The sequence below is a fragment of the Electrophorus electricus genome, chromosome 12, assembly GCF_041902795.1.
Source record: "Electrophorus electricus isolate QZ-2024a chromosome 12, ASM4190279v1, whole genome shotgun sequence".
Taxonomy (NCBI): Eukaryota; Metazoa; Chordata; class Actinopteri; order Gymnotiformes; family Gymnotidae; genus Electrophorus; species Electrophorus electricus.
Window position 1 is genome coordinate 6,157,107 of NC_137508.1, and position 17,894 is coordinate 6,175,000.

The window sequence follows — 17,894 nt, forward strand, 5'->3', positions numbered from 1 at the left end:
CTATGTGGAGAGTCTTTCAGACTACCAGAAGCAAAGTCACTCTCTCTCATCCTTATTTCTTCATGCTCCCTCACTCTATTCTTCTCTCCCCACTCTCTCCAGACTCTCCAGGCTGCTTCTGATAACATCATGGATAGTACAGGGCTTCCCCACTGACCTTCACAAGGGCATCCGCTGGGCCTCTCATTAAACAAGCCCATAAGCTTCTCTCCACTGTGCCGAGCTGCCGGGTGTGCAAAATAATGAACACGCTTGTGAAGAGCAAAGCAGTGGAACGTAAACACAAATCAATATTTCTCATTCCCTTGGGGGGGCGAGGCGCAGCATACCAGACCCATACATGGGGTCAGGTTCTCCTTCCTTCTAACATGCTATGCTAATGTTTGCTCCTTCTTTGCAGGTGAGACTGGGCATGTGGGCATGTATTTTCGTATGCAGAAAGATGAGTGGTGTACACTGCAAGTGGAGCCCAGTTCAGCTAGTGAGGCTCTGCTGATGTCTGAAAGGTATGGAGGGAAAGTGCCTCACTCTGTGGAGCCCTTGGCTTTTTTTAGTGTTTTAGTGGAAAGATGAAAATTTAAAAATGGGTGCAAAGAAAAGGGTGAAAGGCAGGCACTCTTTTAAAGACAAAACAATATAGCTTGTACATCAAAGAGTAAAACAACACATGCATGTGTACATAATCAGAAGGACATGACAGATTTCATTATGCAACATGGAACAGCGTGTTCTGTTGAGATCAGAGGGTAGTTTTAGGTAGAGAACAAAGACAGGATGATCAAATCTGTGTTATCTCACACACACACACACACACACACACACACACACTCCTGCATCCCTCCTATTCAAATTAAAAGCATTTAGGAGAAACAACAAAAAAACCTTTACATAAACCAGTCTAGGGTGTTTCTCCACATATGAAATATTCATTGAAAAAAATATTGTGTTCGTTGTTTTTTCTGCTTTTTATTCGCAAGCGCAGAGTGCATACTAACTCCAGCAGTGATGGCAAAGTCCAAGGTGCAACAACAGGTCAGAACTGTGCATACATATTAATATGTTAAATATCGCCACCAAAAATAAAAAGGAAAGCTTGGCTTCAAAGTGAAATACTAATGAGGGGAGGGGAAGCAGCTGTTGCCCTACTTTAGAGGCGCTGGCCCTGGAAGGACACCCTGATCGCTACCTGCTGAGCACGTTGCTAACCTTTTCGAGAAACAACTGGAAGACAGCGGGCCTCTGCCCTTGGACTTCCCCTAAGTCTGTGTCTGCCAAAGTCCTCCTAAGACCCTCCTATTATGCCAAAAATGCATCACTCAGTCAGTTTTCCTCTAAATATTTGTTAACTTCCTTCAAGAAATTAAGATATTTTGAAGAGTATTTTATTTTTATTTTAATATTCCAACAGCCAGTTTTCTGTATTTTTGCTCTGCAATAGTGCAACACAACTCACAGTGGCAAGTCACATCATGAAAGCTGATGCAGCTATGAGAATAAACGTAATTCAGAATTTCTGTAAAGGTTCATTTTGACCTTATGATAAATATATATATATATATATATATATATATATATATATATATAATGATAATGTTCACGTTTAAGACACTGATCCACGGCACACTCTGATTATAGATTTTTACTTGAACTAACCCAGAAACAAAATACTAAGAGGAATGGTGCATGTTTTAAGATGCGATGAGGGTATCATTGGTCACAGGAAGTCCTAAAAACAGAATGATAAACCACACAAGCAGGCCGAGCTAGCTGCATGGTGTCCCACTGACTCAGCTTCCACAGCCAGGCAGCAACCACAGTCTGTCGCTCCCTAACACATGAGCATCTGGGCTAAACCACAATTTCCCCAAACTGGTCTGTCTGATAATGTGCCAGTGAAGGGTGTTCATGGTAGAAAAGCTATTAACAAAGTAAATAAGTACCAGTCCCAGCACAAAGAGGACCATCATGTAGAAAACAGAAGTCCAGACCAGTCCTGAACCACACAAACATCGCCCCGTACATTGCAGTCATTTCAGTAACTGTTCAAATTACATGGCTACTCGAACAGAAGTGAAGGCCACTTAACAGCAGTGGCTGAGGGCTCTTGTAAGCAGAAAATTGACTCTCGAGGACTCTGTGCTTATCCGAGCTGCTAAGAAAAGCTTAGTGACAAATGTGTTCATCAATATGGAACGGCACTACACTCTAAAGATGAATGTGGTGTGTGTGTGTGTGTGTGTGTGTTTGTGATGTACTTTGTTGAGGGAATATACATGTGATCAAGTGGACTTACAGAAAAAGAGAAAGATAAAGAATGTGAGGGAGCTGTAGGAGGCCCACCTTGGGTGGTCTGACCAGCTTAACCCACACCTTTTAACTGACATCTATAACGTCCTCAGGTTGCATATCTGATATCATACTCTTTTTATTATGTCTGTGTCTTTTTACACATGAATCTAACAAACACATAAATAACCAATACACACATCATCAATATAGCCATCCGGCAGAAACGGAACCACAAGAACAGGAAAAAGTCGACTCTTACAGTCAACCACTCTTGTGGGGTGTGTGTTTCTCGTTTGTCTAATTACTGTGACTACACTCTAATTTCTTCAGAATTCTGTATCTGTAACTGCCCTTTTTGAACTGAAAAATGTGTCAGGTGTGTTACTTTTCTATTTCATTCATATATCGTTTTACTTATGCATTACACTTTATTTGTGTTAATAATTAATCTGTGTATTATGCATTATTAAGTATTCTGAAAGGTTTGTTCCAGTTCCTTTGTTGCAGCCTTTGCAAGGGAGTTCACCTGGTATAGGAGGCCTGACCTTCACTGCACCGGAACAGAGACAACGCAAGGATTGATAGCCCCTGAAGGAAACAGCAACCCACCTGTTTGTGACTGGGGAGAAATGTAAATGGGCTATCTTAAGTCTCTTTTTGTGGTCAATTGGTTAAGTCTTCTTTGTCCCTGAAAACCAATGAAAGGTGACACCCATGTTATGGATTTTACATTTTAAGTACAAAATGCCTTGTTTGGAGATAGTTAATGCTGTTTGGAGATAGTTAATGCTGAATAAATGTATGCTCCCTAGCCTGACCTCACTAAGACTGTGTGTTTCTTGATCAAGGCTAAAGAGCAGTAAAATCCACCACATTTGGCGTAATTGGCAGGATACCAACATCCTGGTGAGGAACTGGTGAGGACCTCCAGGACCCAAAGCAAATTCCATATCAAAAGGGGGCCCCCCATGAGTCTGCATTGAGTGTGATTACTTGTCTTAGCAAGCCATTCGCCTGCAGCCCTAGGAGGGACTTCTGGCCTGGAAGTCGGTATCATTTGTGAGTAAGGTTTTGTTTATTGTTTTTTTGTTTATTAAAGGGGAGAGTGACCAGTCTTTTCTTTGATCAATTAACCAGTGTTGGTTACAGTCCCACTTAGAGGGTGTGGGTTAGATTTCTGGCATAAATAAGTGAAGTAACCAAGATGGGTTAGAGTCCCACTTAAAGAACGCAGGAACGGGTCCTGGCATAAATAAGTGAAAAGAATATCCATAAAGAAATTGAAAAAAAGGGGGGCTGTTTTCATTATCAGTTCCATTATTATAACACAAAAAGGCAACAGTTTTGATAAATTGAATTATTTCAGTCTGCATGTACTAATCCTTGTTTGTGAGTATGGGGAATTCACAAAGAGATCTTCTTTGGAACTTGGCCAGTATGGAAGAATTTAGATGAGAAACAGATTAAATCACAGAGTCAAATAACTAGTGGGAAATTTCTTAACAGGGCATTTGAAGTACAAAATGTGAGAATGTAGGGAGAAAATGGGAGAAGAAAATGGTTCTAGGTTAGGAAAAAGATTGCTCGGGGTTTAGAAAGTGGGAAATGGAGGCTGAAAGAAGACAGAAAGCCATAAGAGAGCGGTAAACGTCACATTAAAGTTCAGCAGATGGTTATGTCTAAATATGAAGATGAGAACACTGCTATGATGATGGTGCATACTTCCCCTGCACCTCCTCCATATGCAAGAACCTGCCCCAGTTCCACCATCCCCTTGGTCTGTGCCTGTGCTCAAGACATCAAAACTGCAAAAACCTGCACCACCAGTTATGACAATGAAGAAGCTGAGCCCGCTGAGAAACTGAGTGGAAAAGAGAGGGATGATCACCAGGTCTCAGACCCAAACACCCCTTAATTCTATTTCTTGTCTTTCTGGAACCCGAGAGTCGGAGAGGGTGAGGGGGCACTTACATATCTCTATCGCCCATCTTTAACAACTTGGTTAATGCAAATAAAACCATCACAAAACTGGCTAACCTGGACTGTAGGTATAAGACCATGCATCGAGAATGGAGCCTGATTATGTCTAAACTGTGTGGATTAAAATAGGCTGAGATTAAATGCATATAGAATGGCAGAATTCAAAGAATAGCTGGTAGACCCTATGACGGGATAGCCTCATGGGTCGTTTGAGAGCAGTTTCCCCGGTCACCACACACTGGGGAAAGGTCAGTGCCATACAACAAAGATGTAATGAGCCTGTTGACGAATTTGTGGACAGGCTGTGGCAAGTGGTCTTTGACCGCGGCGGTGTGGAAGACCACACAGCACAAAACAACTACATCAAAATATGGCTCGCTGCAGGACTTTTATCACCAAACGCTAAAACACGCCAAAGCCTCTTGCATTGGGTGGGAGGACAAACCATCTAGTGAACTTATTGCACATGCTAAGCATGCAGAAAAGCAGCTGGGAGAGAAGGAGGAGAAGACTCAGCAAAAGCGCCACTGCGCACAGCTCTCTTTCTATCAAGGAGGCCACTGCAAAATCGAAGGGGCAAAGGAGGTCAGGGCGGATGAGGAGGACAAGGCCAAGAGGTGGAATAGGTCACTTAGGTCACTGGGCTAGAAACTGTCCAGGGCTCGCACAGGGGGACTACACATCACATCAGCAGCCTTCATTCCTTGTTAGTTACCTGAGAAACAATCAGGAAAAGCATACGGCTGGACAGAAGGAAAGGCAATGTGTTAAACTTTCCTTAGACTTAGTTTCAAATATGTGTTGAGCTGGTTGCCTTGGGGAAGAGGGAATCATTTTTGGATGATACTAAAGCAGTATTTTCCACTATTATGCATTCATGCTTACCTAACATCAAATGTCTTTTGATTCCTTTCTCACAGTTGTGGGATACAAAAACTTTCAACCTAAGTTTCGATTTCAAAAACATTTTCGATTAACTTTCTGGGCTGAGATTTACTAGGTTGTTTTCATATCACTCTCAAAATGTCTGAAGCTGGATTGAATGCTCAGTCTGCTCCAACTGGTGTTTATCTAGAAGTGGTGAGTGCCTTTCATGATTATATCAACTCATGGGACATTGCATTCATGTGTTTACAGCATGGTTTATATGGATCCATATTTTTTAAGCTCAGGACGTGAGTTTTTGCATTGTACTTCTTTCTTTTCCCCATGTCAGACAGATGTTCAATTTGATAACCCTTTCCTGGACTAGACCCTGAATCTATTGTGTCTTCTGACATTTATTATGAGTCTTCTTACAGTGCAGTTAAGGGGTCACTTACTGAAGAGCAGCTAGATTTATTTGGGTTTGCAGGTTCCTGTCCACATTTCAGTTGCTAATATAGGTGGTGATGAGAGTGTCTAGCGTGACTGACTGGGTACAGTGTGAAAGCAAACATTTTAGTGCTGCTACAGGAAGCTGGTGATTCCCTTGTTTAGAGTAACTGGTGTGTGCTGCAGTTACCATGCTGAAAATTAATTTGCATCAGTTTAGACTAGAGTCTGATATAGATGTAAAAACACATCCTCTCTTATCATCTGTCCATCACTGTTTGTTGGTGTCGGTTTGATTTTGGTTTCATTTTGAATGAAAAACCCCTAGTTCCAAATACATCAACTATTTTATCTGGGATCCCACCAAATGTTTTTCTGTAGTTGATTTGACCAACACATTGCATACCAGTCTACCTCGATTTACAATACTGCTTTGCATTTGCCTTCAGAGGTAAACAATACACATGGACTGTTATACAACAAAGATATATAGACTCTCCCTGTTGGTATTCTGTTGAGTCGTAATTTAGGAAGCTTTGTTCCTCATTGTGGTAGCACCGTAATTCTTTACATGGATGATATATTGATTGCTTCAGACTCCCTGGAGGCACGTGAAACAGACACATTGGCTCTGCTCTGCTTCCTTGCTGAAAATGGCCATAAGTGTTCACCTGAAAAGTTGCAACTTTGCCAAAGTTCTGTTAAATATCTAGGCCACATTATTTCAGAACAAGGTCACTCTATTGATCAGTATGGATTTCCTCTGTTTTGCCCATGCCTAAACCTGTTATAAAACACAAGACATGACTCTATTAGGTGTATTAGGTTACTGTCATGCATGGATCATAGATTATGCTGAGATCTCACAATCCATTTCTGACATGAATGACCACATGACGTGACATGTACCCCTGAGGCTGATGCAGCCTTCATGTCTAAAAACTGCCTTGTTATCTGCCCTATGTTTAGGTAATCTGGATTACACAAAACCAGTTTGTTTATATGTTACTGAATCCAACAGCTACATGTATGCTGTTTTGATGCAATCTCTTTGTGAGAAACAACGTCCGGTTGCATACTATTCCAGACGATTAGACCTTGTCATGAGAGGTCACCCGTATTCGCCCCCTCTGCACAGCTACAAAGGCTGTTCTAATCTGCTCAGATTTAGTTGCTATGCACCCATTAGTTGCTTATGTGCCACATGAGGTGTACTCTTTACTGACCTCCGCACAAACCACCCATTTAACCAATGCTAGATTGCTGTCATTGCAAAACGTATTTGCTCATGTTAAATTGCACCCTGTAATAGTTTAAATTCTGCAACTCTGTTACCTAATGAGACTGTAGGCATGCCACATGACTGTTTTATTGTGCTGGACACAATTACAAAACCCAGACCTGACCTGAATGACATAGCTGACCTAAATTCTAACTGCATTTTCTTTGCTGATGGCTTATCTCTGAGGCTGCTGAACATTTTGCTTTCACCAGAGCATGTATTTTGGCTGAGGTCCAATCTCTCACTGTATACACAGACAATGATTATGCATTCTCAATAGCACACACTACTGGTACTATCTGGCATGAACATGTGTTCTTAACTTCTGGATTGTCTATTGCCCATGCTCAACTGGTATCTGATCCCTGCCCTGCCTCCTGCAACATTGTCAAGGGGGCAGGACAACCCATCCCCCACATCTAGCAGTGCTAACACTGTTTCATAAATTGATGTTTGGCTTCACCTGGAAATATCTACTCAGTATCCTAAGGAACAGTACTTACCATAGGTGCACAAAAGTAGAAGCAACCAAATTACTGTGTAAGAGTATTATTGAGTGTGTGGACTTTGGTGTGCAGTTTAACAAGGGATAAGTATAAATTCTAACAGATAATATAAAGATGTAGTTTGGCACAATTAATGTAATTGTACTAATCTGGCTTGCATTTGTTCTGGTCCTGACCAATTCAGTGGCCGGAGAGAGGAGATTTATGACTCTTGCAGCCCAAGACCTCAATTTTAAGTGCTTTATCCTTAACCATAAGTATAAATATCACCCATAATTCCATGTATGCAAATGGTTGTTGGATATGACACACTGTCACCAGAGTGGCAAACCATGTTCCTATAACCTACAACATAGTGCAAGATACAACGAACACATCTGTATGTAGTATTCCACAGATAGTGTATAGCATCATCATTCTAGAAGAAAAAATGAGTAGGAGGAACATTACTGGGTTTGAGTCCACAACTGGACACCCCCCCCCCCCCCAAGAGCCGGAGAAAGTCCTTGATGCTGCAAAAAAATTATACCGATGGATTTACGGTAGCCCTGAAAGTGGAAGACACCTGTGTCTTCTCTCACAACACATCTGGCCCTATTCTAGGTTGGTGTTCATGTTCCCAATACATCAATGTCAGCTGTGGTACAGAGTATACGTCTGAATGTGGTTGGTTCCCTAACTGTGCATATAGACGAGTTGGACGCCAGATATGTGTCCCATGAATCACTTATACTCCACCCCTGAAGCATCATGGATTTGTAGTGATGGAGCGCTCTCAAGCTTCCCTGTTCTCTGATGTGGCTATCCTGCACTAGTTATACCAGGAGTGGAAATATTTGATTGTAATCCCTGAAAGAACATATGTCCTTGAGGAATACATTCTGTAGAAAAAGACATTCTGGGCTTACACCAGAAGATAAGTCCACATGGCAAGGTTATGTTTTAGCTGACCCATGGTCTTCAATGGACACAACAGCAGGGTGGGGTCTATTTCCTTTTGGTGGTGTTGTAGCAGCTCTTCAGAAGATTATTTTTCTTGCCTGTGCCTTACAGAGGAGCACTATTACAGAACTGCATAGTTTCAGATATCTTTACTGACAAGGAAGGAAGTATCTGTAAAATGTTAATACCAGCCATTGTTTTCACATTCCTAAACATAGTCATAGCATCACTGATTTGGTCAAACATATGAGAAATATTGTGCTTAACCCAACAATGGATTTACATTTACAGCATTTAAATGGATGAATGGGACCCCTTCAGTTGGCTATACTATCTTTTTGTAAGGTATTATTCTTATCTATTTACTGTGTTTCTGGGTTGAACAAGGCTAAAGAATATTAATATCCACCACACATTCCATAGGCTCCAGTGAGAACACAGGGTGGGGTCTAATAGTCTAAGTTTATGCTTAAGGGACTTCATAAACAAATGTAGATGGCTCCCTGTATTCTCCCTCACTCCACAGTGACAACTGCTCCGCTCCCAGTTCGATTTCTCTATTACCACTCTCATCTGCATGGAAATTTCATTCATTTTAACGGGCTTCCCAATTACCTGCTGCCCAGATTTCTCTCTGCCAACTACCTCTTTCTTCATCTCACTGTGTGGAAAGAGCGAAGGAGGAGGGAGAGCTGGGTGCTGACTCTTCCGCCCAGCCGAGCTACGTACGGCAGCCAGACAGATCAGGACCTTTCACTACGCTGTGCTGAAGCTCAGTCACACACCGCCGCTGAATTTAATAGCAACGTTTGTGCTTCCATATGCATCCGTGACTGCGCTCTGGCGATGAATTCTACACCGGTCTTTGTTCTCTGAAATTCAGGGAAAAATATAGTGACACACTTCACTGTGGCACTGTGGAGGCAGGAGCAAAGAAAGAACTGTTTTTATTCACTGCACACGCTCAGGTGTGAGTCCCATACTGTGGCCTTGTAGATGCCCGAGTGTGGGTGAGCTAGAGCAGCAACTGAGCAAATGAAAAACCTTCAGTTTCCACTTTCCCTGCAGAGGCACCGTGCTTGCATCAGGCTTTTTTATGTGCTAAAATACCCCGTGCAACTCCTCAAAATGATGCAGGAGAATGTACCCTTACCCTGTACCTGCACTCACTCTTTATCTTAGATGTGCAGTTTGTAATTGTATAATTGTATCACACTGGTCAAATTTGGGATTGCAGCACCACTGTTGAGCAGATACTATTTGGATTGCAGAACATTCTCAACACTGCATGCAGACGTGGTAGTGGCACGACTGTGGGCGCCGAGCTGGGAGATGGTTTTCAGTGTTGTTGGGGTTCTTATGTGTGTCAGCATCACTGATGTCATGGTGTGGCATTCTCCCCCGAGAGTGCAGTCCAAAAATATCAATTCAGCACTGGCCCTGCAGTCCGAATCTTACCACTGACGAAGGCCTTAAGGATGACTTCTACCACCTGTACATGCATAGCACAGATAGTAGATGTAATTACCTCTTGGCCTCAAGTCCAAAATCTACTCTTGAGTTTTGTAATCACTGGTAGTTGTTATATAATGGAACATGTACATGTATTCAAATCACAGATTTCCCATGCTGTCTTTACACAGGAGTCAGTTCAATTTGGTATCTGGAGTTTTTCTGTGTTCAATCATAACCTCGTGTAATAGTGCTAAATATCCAACATTAGCCTAAGGTAGTGAAGTCATTTTGCTACATTAACTAAATGAGTTCAAGTCATTCACTTGCATTACATAAAGGTTTTCTGGGCATATTGCTCCATTAACTAAAGATGACTTAGGTATTTCGCTACTCGGATATGTGATATATGTGCATATGGTACATTAACCTGGGCCAGGATTTATAATGAAGAATTTCATTAAGATGACAAAAGCCAACCATGCCCCCATCAATTAACCATGCATATCTCTTCCTTATACGTTCTTCGTAGCATGCATATGCACGGAGACAGTGTTCATTATGTGTAGCGCACAGTACAGCATTGCCCTATGCACTGCAGATGCTGCCCCTCTTTCAGTGTGCAGAGCATTAGCAGTAGCACATTCATTCGCTGCGTACACAGTGGGAATAAAACGCAGCGCGCAAAGCTCTCCGGGTGATACATGAGCAGCCACTTGCTTTTTCTGCCTGTGCTCGGAAATGTGAGCCTTACCATCGGAACCAGGAGCAAAAGTGCAGCACTTTCACCCTTGGAAAAAGATCTCTCGTCTCTTCCTGTGCCCTTCTCTCTCTGCTGTCTGATTGCACTCTTTTTTTCAGATGGTACAAGATCAATTTGTTGATGTCCACATCAGGCGTCGCTGTACCAACAACTTGAAATCAAGGAAGCAAGCAAAAATCCTCTTATATAAAATAAAAATGCTCACACCCATGCACACATAAAAATGTATGTAGCAAAAACGACAACTGATAATCCATTAATTCTATGAAATGGTAGATTTCCATGCATAATAAATATGCTGTAATAAGCTCCTTGGTGGTTAAAATTTTATAACAGGTTTTATGCAGGTTTTCATCAATTAATGAGATGAGTTTATATCCTGTACTATGGAGATTTCACCAGACATTAGATACTGTCCATGGTCACCACAGCGGACAACATCCATTTGACAAAGAAATCCGCCTCTAATCAGTGCCACTCCAGGTCACTTGCGATGCTCTTGGTTTTCATGTCACAAGCAATGGCCTTCCCTGGGCTGTTCCGCGCATTTCTCTTGCCGACAAGCCCTGAAACCAGTCTGTGCACTGCCCTGTCGTAAGTGGTTTCCCGAATGTCTAGAACCCAGTGCTGTTCTGTTGAGCTCAGCAGGGGGCTGTGTTCAGTTCAGAGGGATGTGGGAGCCACTGGTGATCATCATGAGACTGCCTTCCCACGGCAGTGTCCGGGCTCGGCATGACGGATGCCGGCCCTTCCCTCACACAGCCGCACTCCCGTCCTACACAGCAGGACCTCACCGCCCTCAGAAATGCCCGTCAACGGATAATGACAGCAGTGTAGGACTGCCAGAGACATATAAGGCGGAGATAATGAGACTGAATGCAAAGGAAGGCATAGTCACGTAGAATAGGTGCTCGCTAAGAGGCATGAATGTATGAAGGTGTCCGATTATTATTTTTCCCTGCGTGCGCCATTTTCCGCAGGCTGTCACTAATGCACCAGTGGATCATTTTTCAGCCTTTTTGGAACCTTGTGAGCAGGTCAGACTGTGATCCTGCCAGCCTACACTGTTTTCAGCTTTAGGCCTAATATGGAGAATGATTTAACCTGGACCCTGTGGCGCTGGCCAAAGTAAGAGAATGGAACAAAAGATTAGATAAGAGCCCTGCTGCTGGTTTGACTGCTGCCCACCCCCACACTGCCTCTCTCCAGGTGAGCGATCAATGGCTGCCCCCTTACGCCCACAGCAGTTGAGGACCCTGGATAAAGAGCTGATCGGCCCTGGTCCTCTTCTCTGGTCATCCGCGAGCCCTGCCAGTGGCCCTCTCAAAACAAGCACTTAATATCTCAGGATGGTCGGTACTAGAGGCCAGACTAGAGTGATCTCTTGTCTGTCTGAAACCCAAGCCTTCCAATGACACACTGGGATGTCTTCCAGAGACAGTGAGAGATGTATCTTAGGGGAAGTAAATGAAATGGATAACATGGCTCATTTTCACTGTGTTTAATTAGACATTTTAGACATTATCTGAACAATGTGCGTAAGAGTTGACAATACTGGCTATTATACAAGAATGTAACTCACATAAGACCACTAACATAGGCCTGTGTCAAGAGCTGACACAAGATGCTTAACCAGACAACCTAGGAAGTGATGATAATTAAATATTTTATATAGTCCACGTACTGACTCATTGAGTACATTTAAGAAGCTGTAGATTTTAAACATTACCTAAAAACAATATTTTTTTGCCCATTTATGCCTCTTGTAACAGGGAATGATACTTTGAGGCATTACGGAAATGTATCTTAGAAAAAAGGGTAAAGCCACCTACACATTCGCATACACACATAAGGGCCATTGGAAAAAGCAAGAGCTGGTAAGATGGATTCAGCAGTTAGTTGCGGAAGACATGGCTCAGGTTTAAGCCCAACTGAATCTCATACCCTTTGCTTACACATTTGTGAAAAGAACAATGATAAGAAATGGATTACATGTACTTCCTAAATATTTCTTACAAGCATGGAACCTACAGTAGTATTCAATACACCTTTCTCTTGTGATGAGGCAAGAAGGCCCTGAACCACTTGCTGACTCCTGAGGTTAGAAATGATTGAAAAATGCTATAGCCTTCAATCTGACACAGTATATTCATCCAGTCATCCTTGGAGTTTGTTTTATAAGACTCATTTTCTACACTGCATGCAGGCACTGATGCAGACATTCTAACAGTCAGCAGGAATATTTATAGCTTATGCACAATGGTGTCAACAAACATGAATCACTGGGAGGGGGTTATGCTTTCAATTTTGGCAAACAAATTATTTATGCCAATTTGAGATCAGTCAAAGGACTGGGCAACAAAGGCCGAGTTGGCTGAAGACAGTCCCAGAGAGGAGCTTCTGAGAACTGCTCCATAACTGTTAAATTGGCCCGGAACCCAGCAGGGCCTTCTTCTCAGAACTGGAATTCAGAGTCAGAATTAAAGCAGCTAAAGTGAAAACAGCAAAAAGCTGCCAGATCTCATGAGAAATGAAAGGGAGAAATTTAATTAAATCCTGGTTAAATGTTAAGGCAAGCACCCAGAACCCAACCCTCCCCCTGTAGCTTAGAGAGAGGCCCAGCCTCCAAATGAAATTACTGCAAATCACTCCAAGAGTGTACTGTCACATCAGACGTGGGCTGTGCCGAAAGCTCACAAAGCATGAAGCGTAAACAGTGAGCAGAGCTTGTCCTGTGTCACATTACCAATGCAAATGCAGCCCATCTATGGCATTATTCATTATTTATGCAAGGCATAGATGCACCAGTTTGAGCTTCTCCAGCAGAAGGCCCAGGAGAGCATATGCAGAGGCTCCAGTGATGCAGGCCCTTGGGACAGCCCTGGGTTACAGAGCTATATTTAGGGTAAAGCTGCTCAAGATCACAGGCAGTGTCCTTGGTGAAAGAGAGGGAGCGATCCAGCCTGGCTGCTGGCTCTCCCTCTGGCTCCCAGGCCAGTGAGGAGGGGACTGAGCCGGGAGATGATCAGTCGCACCACTGTACTGGAGAACACTCCGACTGAGAGAGGCCACAGTGACGCAACTCTGCCTGGATGGCAGAACCATTGGGAGTCATTATATCACAGATTCTTGCAGCAGCGGCAATTTTCAAACAGCAAGTTTTATAAGCTCAAAATTGCCTGCAAAATCATTCTTTTATCACTGGTTTCATTTATTATAATCATTGATTTTCCTTAATCTTTTGGTCAAGTTTCACACAAAAAAATACCCAGGAGGCCTCAGCATCACCTTTCCGAGGATAAACCATGCATCTACGGTCATCTTAAATTCTGAAGCAATAAAAAGTAAGTCACGACAGGTATGTTCTTCACTCTCAGGCTGTTTGTGCACAATATGTACTAGCAATGGAATAAAGAGTATTTGCAATGCTGGCAGTGGTTGGTGGCCTCATATTAGCAAACAGATAAATATGCATCAGAAATGATGTTACTACCACTAAATTATTGCCCATTGGGCTATTTTAGTTGTGATGCATGCTGACATCACTGCATTAATTACCACAAAACTGAGCTTGATGCTCCAGACCAAGAAGCCAAATGAAAAATGAGACACAGCCTAGGGAGTCAACAAAAAAAATCTGTCTGTCCAAACCCTCTTATGGGATAATCCAGACTAGCTGTGCATGCACAACATGGACACACTGTAATTCCCTGCTCGGATTATTGGTACAGGATTTTAGCCGACATGACATGTGAAAGCAAAAGAGGGGTGGGGTTACTCTAGTTTGATGAAAATCCATTAGACCAAAATTGCACAGCATGCATACGAAGAAATGGCTGTTGCAGATTGTTATTATGAGAAGTGGAGCCTGCTCAGAAACTGTTTAAGCCTGACTGATTGGACACGCAGGGGAACATGGGTCTCTACAAAGGCACCTCTGAGGGATCTTAGGACTACAGAGCTGAGAGAGCCCCAAGATGAGATGGCAGTTGGGATTTCTGACTCTCTACTGTGTCTTTGTGGAACAGTTTAATAGGATAGGCAATTTATAAAGCAGACGATTTTAGAAAAAGGTCAGAAATTTGGATGAGAGACAGAGACAATGGAGAAAAAGGAAAAGAGAGAGAGAGAGAGAGAGAGAGAGAGAGAGAGAGAGAGAGAGAGAATGATAGCTCTATATCAGCAGCTTTTCTGTGGTTTCCCAAATTGTTAGCTTGTGGTGTCCGAGAGGTAAATCCACAGCAATGAAGGAGATTTAACTCAGAAGCGACCATCTGCTGCACAATCCTCCATACACTGAACAAGCTCTGCCTGGAAACACAGAGTGCATCACCCTCATCATCACTACGCACCATCACCTGCGCTGCTACTTTCACCATGTCACTGCAGCACATCCGGCTAAGTGAACTCAGGTGTTAATGAACTGCCGTTATTTGCTGCTTAAAAGCAGCGTAAGGCAAACAGCACTGCTTCAGGAGGTATCCCATAGCCTTGGCGAGCTACAAGTCAGCACTTTCTCCCTTCAGGAAATCATTAGTAGCCTGCAGCTAGTGAGAATACCTGCCACACACCAAGAGAAATGGCTGATATCTTTTTTCTTTGTTGCACGCTCACTCATTATCACGTTAACAAAGGCAATTCGAGAACCAGGTATTGAAATGTCTCCAATGGGGAAGATGATTTATATCTTAATGTGTCAGTTTATATCTTATTTTGTCAGCAATGTGAAAACAGCCTCTTATGTTCCATGACATGCAGATAAACATTTCATCCATAATGTTTCATTCTACATGTAGACATTAATTGCTCGGACAATGTTTTAATGATTTTTTTAGATTGTAATAATATTTCAATGACTTCCGCTGATTTTAAGTTTTGTCAGTATTGCCCATATGGAATCATATATTAACTATTCACTTATGATGTCACTTATGACATTTATTAATTATTCACTTATGGCAATGACAAACTAATACCAAAACCTGTCAACAAGTATTCCACAAGAGCGGCAAGAGCCAAATTCGCTCAGCTCCTAAATGCAGACCTCAAAAATGCCAAATTGCTTCTTATAACAGTGATGAGAAAGTCAGAGGACCCTGCTCTATTGTTCCCCCATTTCTGTACATGTATTTACCCATGTTTATGGCAGTTCCACTATGTTACTATATGCAGCTTTGTACAGATATGTGAAAACTCTTCTAGCCAAACTCTAAGCATACTGGAGCAGAATGCTGTGTGTGTATAGATGTGTGTGTGTGTGTGTGTGTGTGTGTGTGTGTGTGTGTATGTGTGGTGTGTGTGTGGTGTGGTGTGTGTGTGTGTGTGTGGTGTGTGTGTGGTGTGTGGTGTGTGTGGTGTGTGTGTGTGTGTGTGTGTGTGGTGTGTGTGGGTGTGTGTGTGCGTGTCTGTGTGTGTGGTGTGTGTGTGTGTGTGTGTGTGGTGTGTGTGTGTGTGTGTTGTGTGTGTGGTGTGTGTGTGTGTGGTGTGTGTGTGTGGTGTGTGTGTGTGGTGTGTGTGTGTGGTGTGTGTGTGTGTGTGTGTGTGTGTGTGTGCGTGCGTTTGCATACAACCGAGCATGCACGCGTGCATAAGTATTCTGAGTGCACTGAGTGTCAGCTTGTAATATTCATTATGAACTACAGCCTCTAGGAGTTCAAAGTGTCAGAGGGAAATAAAGCAGGGAGAGGAGAGCAGAGCAATGACTCTGTTTCTTACCACTGCAGTTGCTGCAGTGCTACTGCAGCTGCAGTCCTCAGTTTGCCACTCCACTCACCTGGAAGCACATAGCAACAACAGTGGTGTCCACTCCTGGTCCTGCTAGGTTGCATTGTCTTCCGGCTTTGGTTGGGCCTCTGAGCTTTATGCTGTGTGAGTAGTTACAGTTCCCCCAGTTGGATTCCAGTGTGTAAATGGCTTGCGAGGCATGAAAGCACAAGCTGATTGACAAGTAGCAGCTAAAGCCAGCCGAATTCATGGCCCTGGAGAACCAAGACTGGACACCACCGACCTTTACCCAAGATCCCCGAGACACTAACAGCCCTTTTCTACCTCCTCAAAGCTGCGTCTGAGCTGAGCAAAGGAAAACTTAGCTAAACGCAGGTGGCTTACTGAATGGGATGGTTTAGTGCCTGGTTATAGGTCAGCACTATATATATGTATATATTTTTTATTTATTTATTATTTTTGACACTGATGCCCCCATGGTGACAGTTGACCATCCCTCTGCATATGATATACTGAAATGGACCTCCGTGTATCACAGTGTGGGTGCTACAGCAGGCTCCAGCTGGACCCACCATTCATACCACTGTAGATGCTCCGGTGATGTGGGGACACCTCCTCTCCTCCCAACCTCTTCTGGGGCACATCCCGGCCAGGGCTGAACTTGCCATGCTCTGGGCTGACACTGTACTGGTGCCGCAGCATCTCAGGGCTCCCTGCCACCACACGGCTCTTCTGCAGGTGCTCAGGTGTCCCTGTCAGTATCTGTTTGTGCTCCGGGCTCCCACACACACTTCCGATGCTTGCCCTGTGCTTCTGGAAGAGTTCTGGGCTCCCGGGGGGCTGAGAGGACACTAGCACGTGCTTGGAGAACTGCTCGGGGCTGCCCCTGGTCAGACTTTTGCCGAGCTTCTCTGGGATGAGGCCTCGCAGGCCCTTATAATCAGGGCTGGAGAAGGACCCACAGCGTGGCCTACACACCTGAGGGAAGGTGTGGGCGGTGTACTCCGGGCTGGTGCTCCGTCGGCGGCCAGCGTGCTCTGGGCCTGGCACCTCTTCCTGGACTCCTGCCCGGGGCTTGTGAAGGTGCTCGGGAGTGCCCCCTGCTGGACCAGCCAGCAGTTGCTGCTTGTGCGTGAGGTGATCAGGGCTGTCAGTGCTGCCTGCACTGGAGGTGCTGCTCCCATCGCCAACGTCCCTCAGCAACCCCGGCCCAGGCACACTGGCGTGCGACAGGCTGCTCTGGCTGTCGATGGAGTTCCTGCAGCCCACCGGTCCCCCAGTGCCCACTGAGCTGCCTGGACCTCCAGCGGCCTTCTCTTCATCCAGAAGGAGGCACAGCTCCCTAAGTTCCTGGTTCTCCTTCAGCACCTCCTCCTGCTTCTGCTCCAGCTCCTTCAGCTTCTGCAGGTAGATGGTTACTTCTTTTCGCATGATGCCCGCGCTGTAGCGCCCTAGACGCTGCCACTCCCTCGACACCTTCTTCCCCTTCTGTCGGTCATCGTCCAAGAAGCAGCAAAGGTCCCGCAGCTCTTGGTTATCCTCCTGGAGTTTCTGATTTACCTCCTGCAATGGCAAGATGAGGAATGACTCAACAGCAACAACAGGAGTCTGTGAAAGGACCAATTGATAGGCGATTCTAAAT

At 44.0% G+C, this 17,894-nt stretch overlaps 1 protein-coding gene and 1 long non-coding RNA gene across 6 annotated transcripts in view; one reads left to right on the forward strand and one right to left on the reverse strand.

The window, feature by feature from the left end:
- ccdc85a (coiled-coil domain containing 85A) overlaps positions 1–17,894 on the reverse strand; it is a 28,624-nt gene that overhangs the window by 8,928 nt on the left and 1,802 nt on the right. For 3 of the 5 annotated variants that reach the window (XM_081725149.1, XM_081725148.1, XM_035531285.2), the window contains exon 2: positions 16,825–17,815. In XM_081725149.1, coding sequence (XP_081581275.1) covers positions 16,825–17,815 — 991 coding nt within the window. Of the gene's footprint in view, positions 1–16,243; positions 17,816–17,894 lie in introns of all 5 variants that reach the window. The other 2 variants (XM_081725150.1, XM_081725151.1) reach the window with 2 other exon arrangements.
- LOC145660363 (uncharacterized) lies at positions 167–3,503 on the forward strand. The gene is made up of 3 exons (XR_014126649.1): positions 167–506; positions 983–1,032; positions 2,783–3,503. It is a non-coding gene; the product is annotated as an uncharacterized LOC145660363 (long non-coding RNA).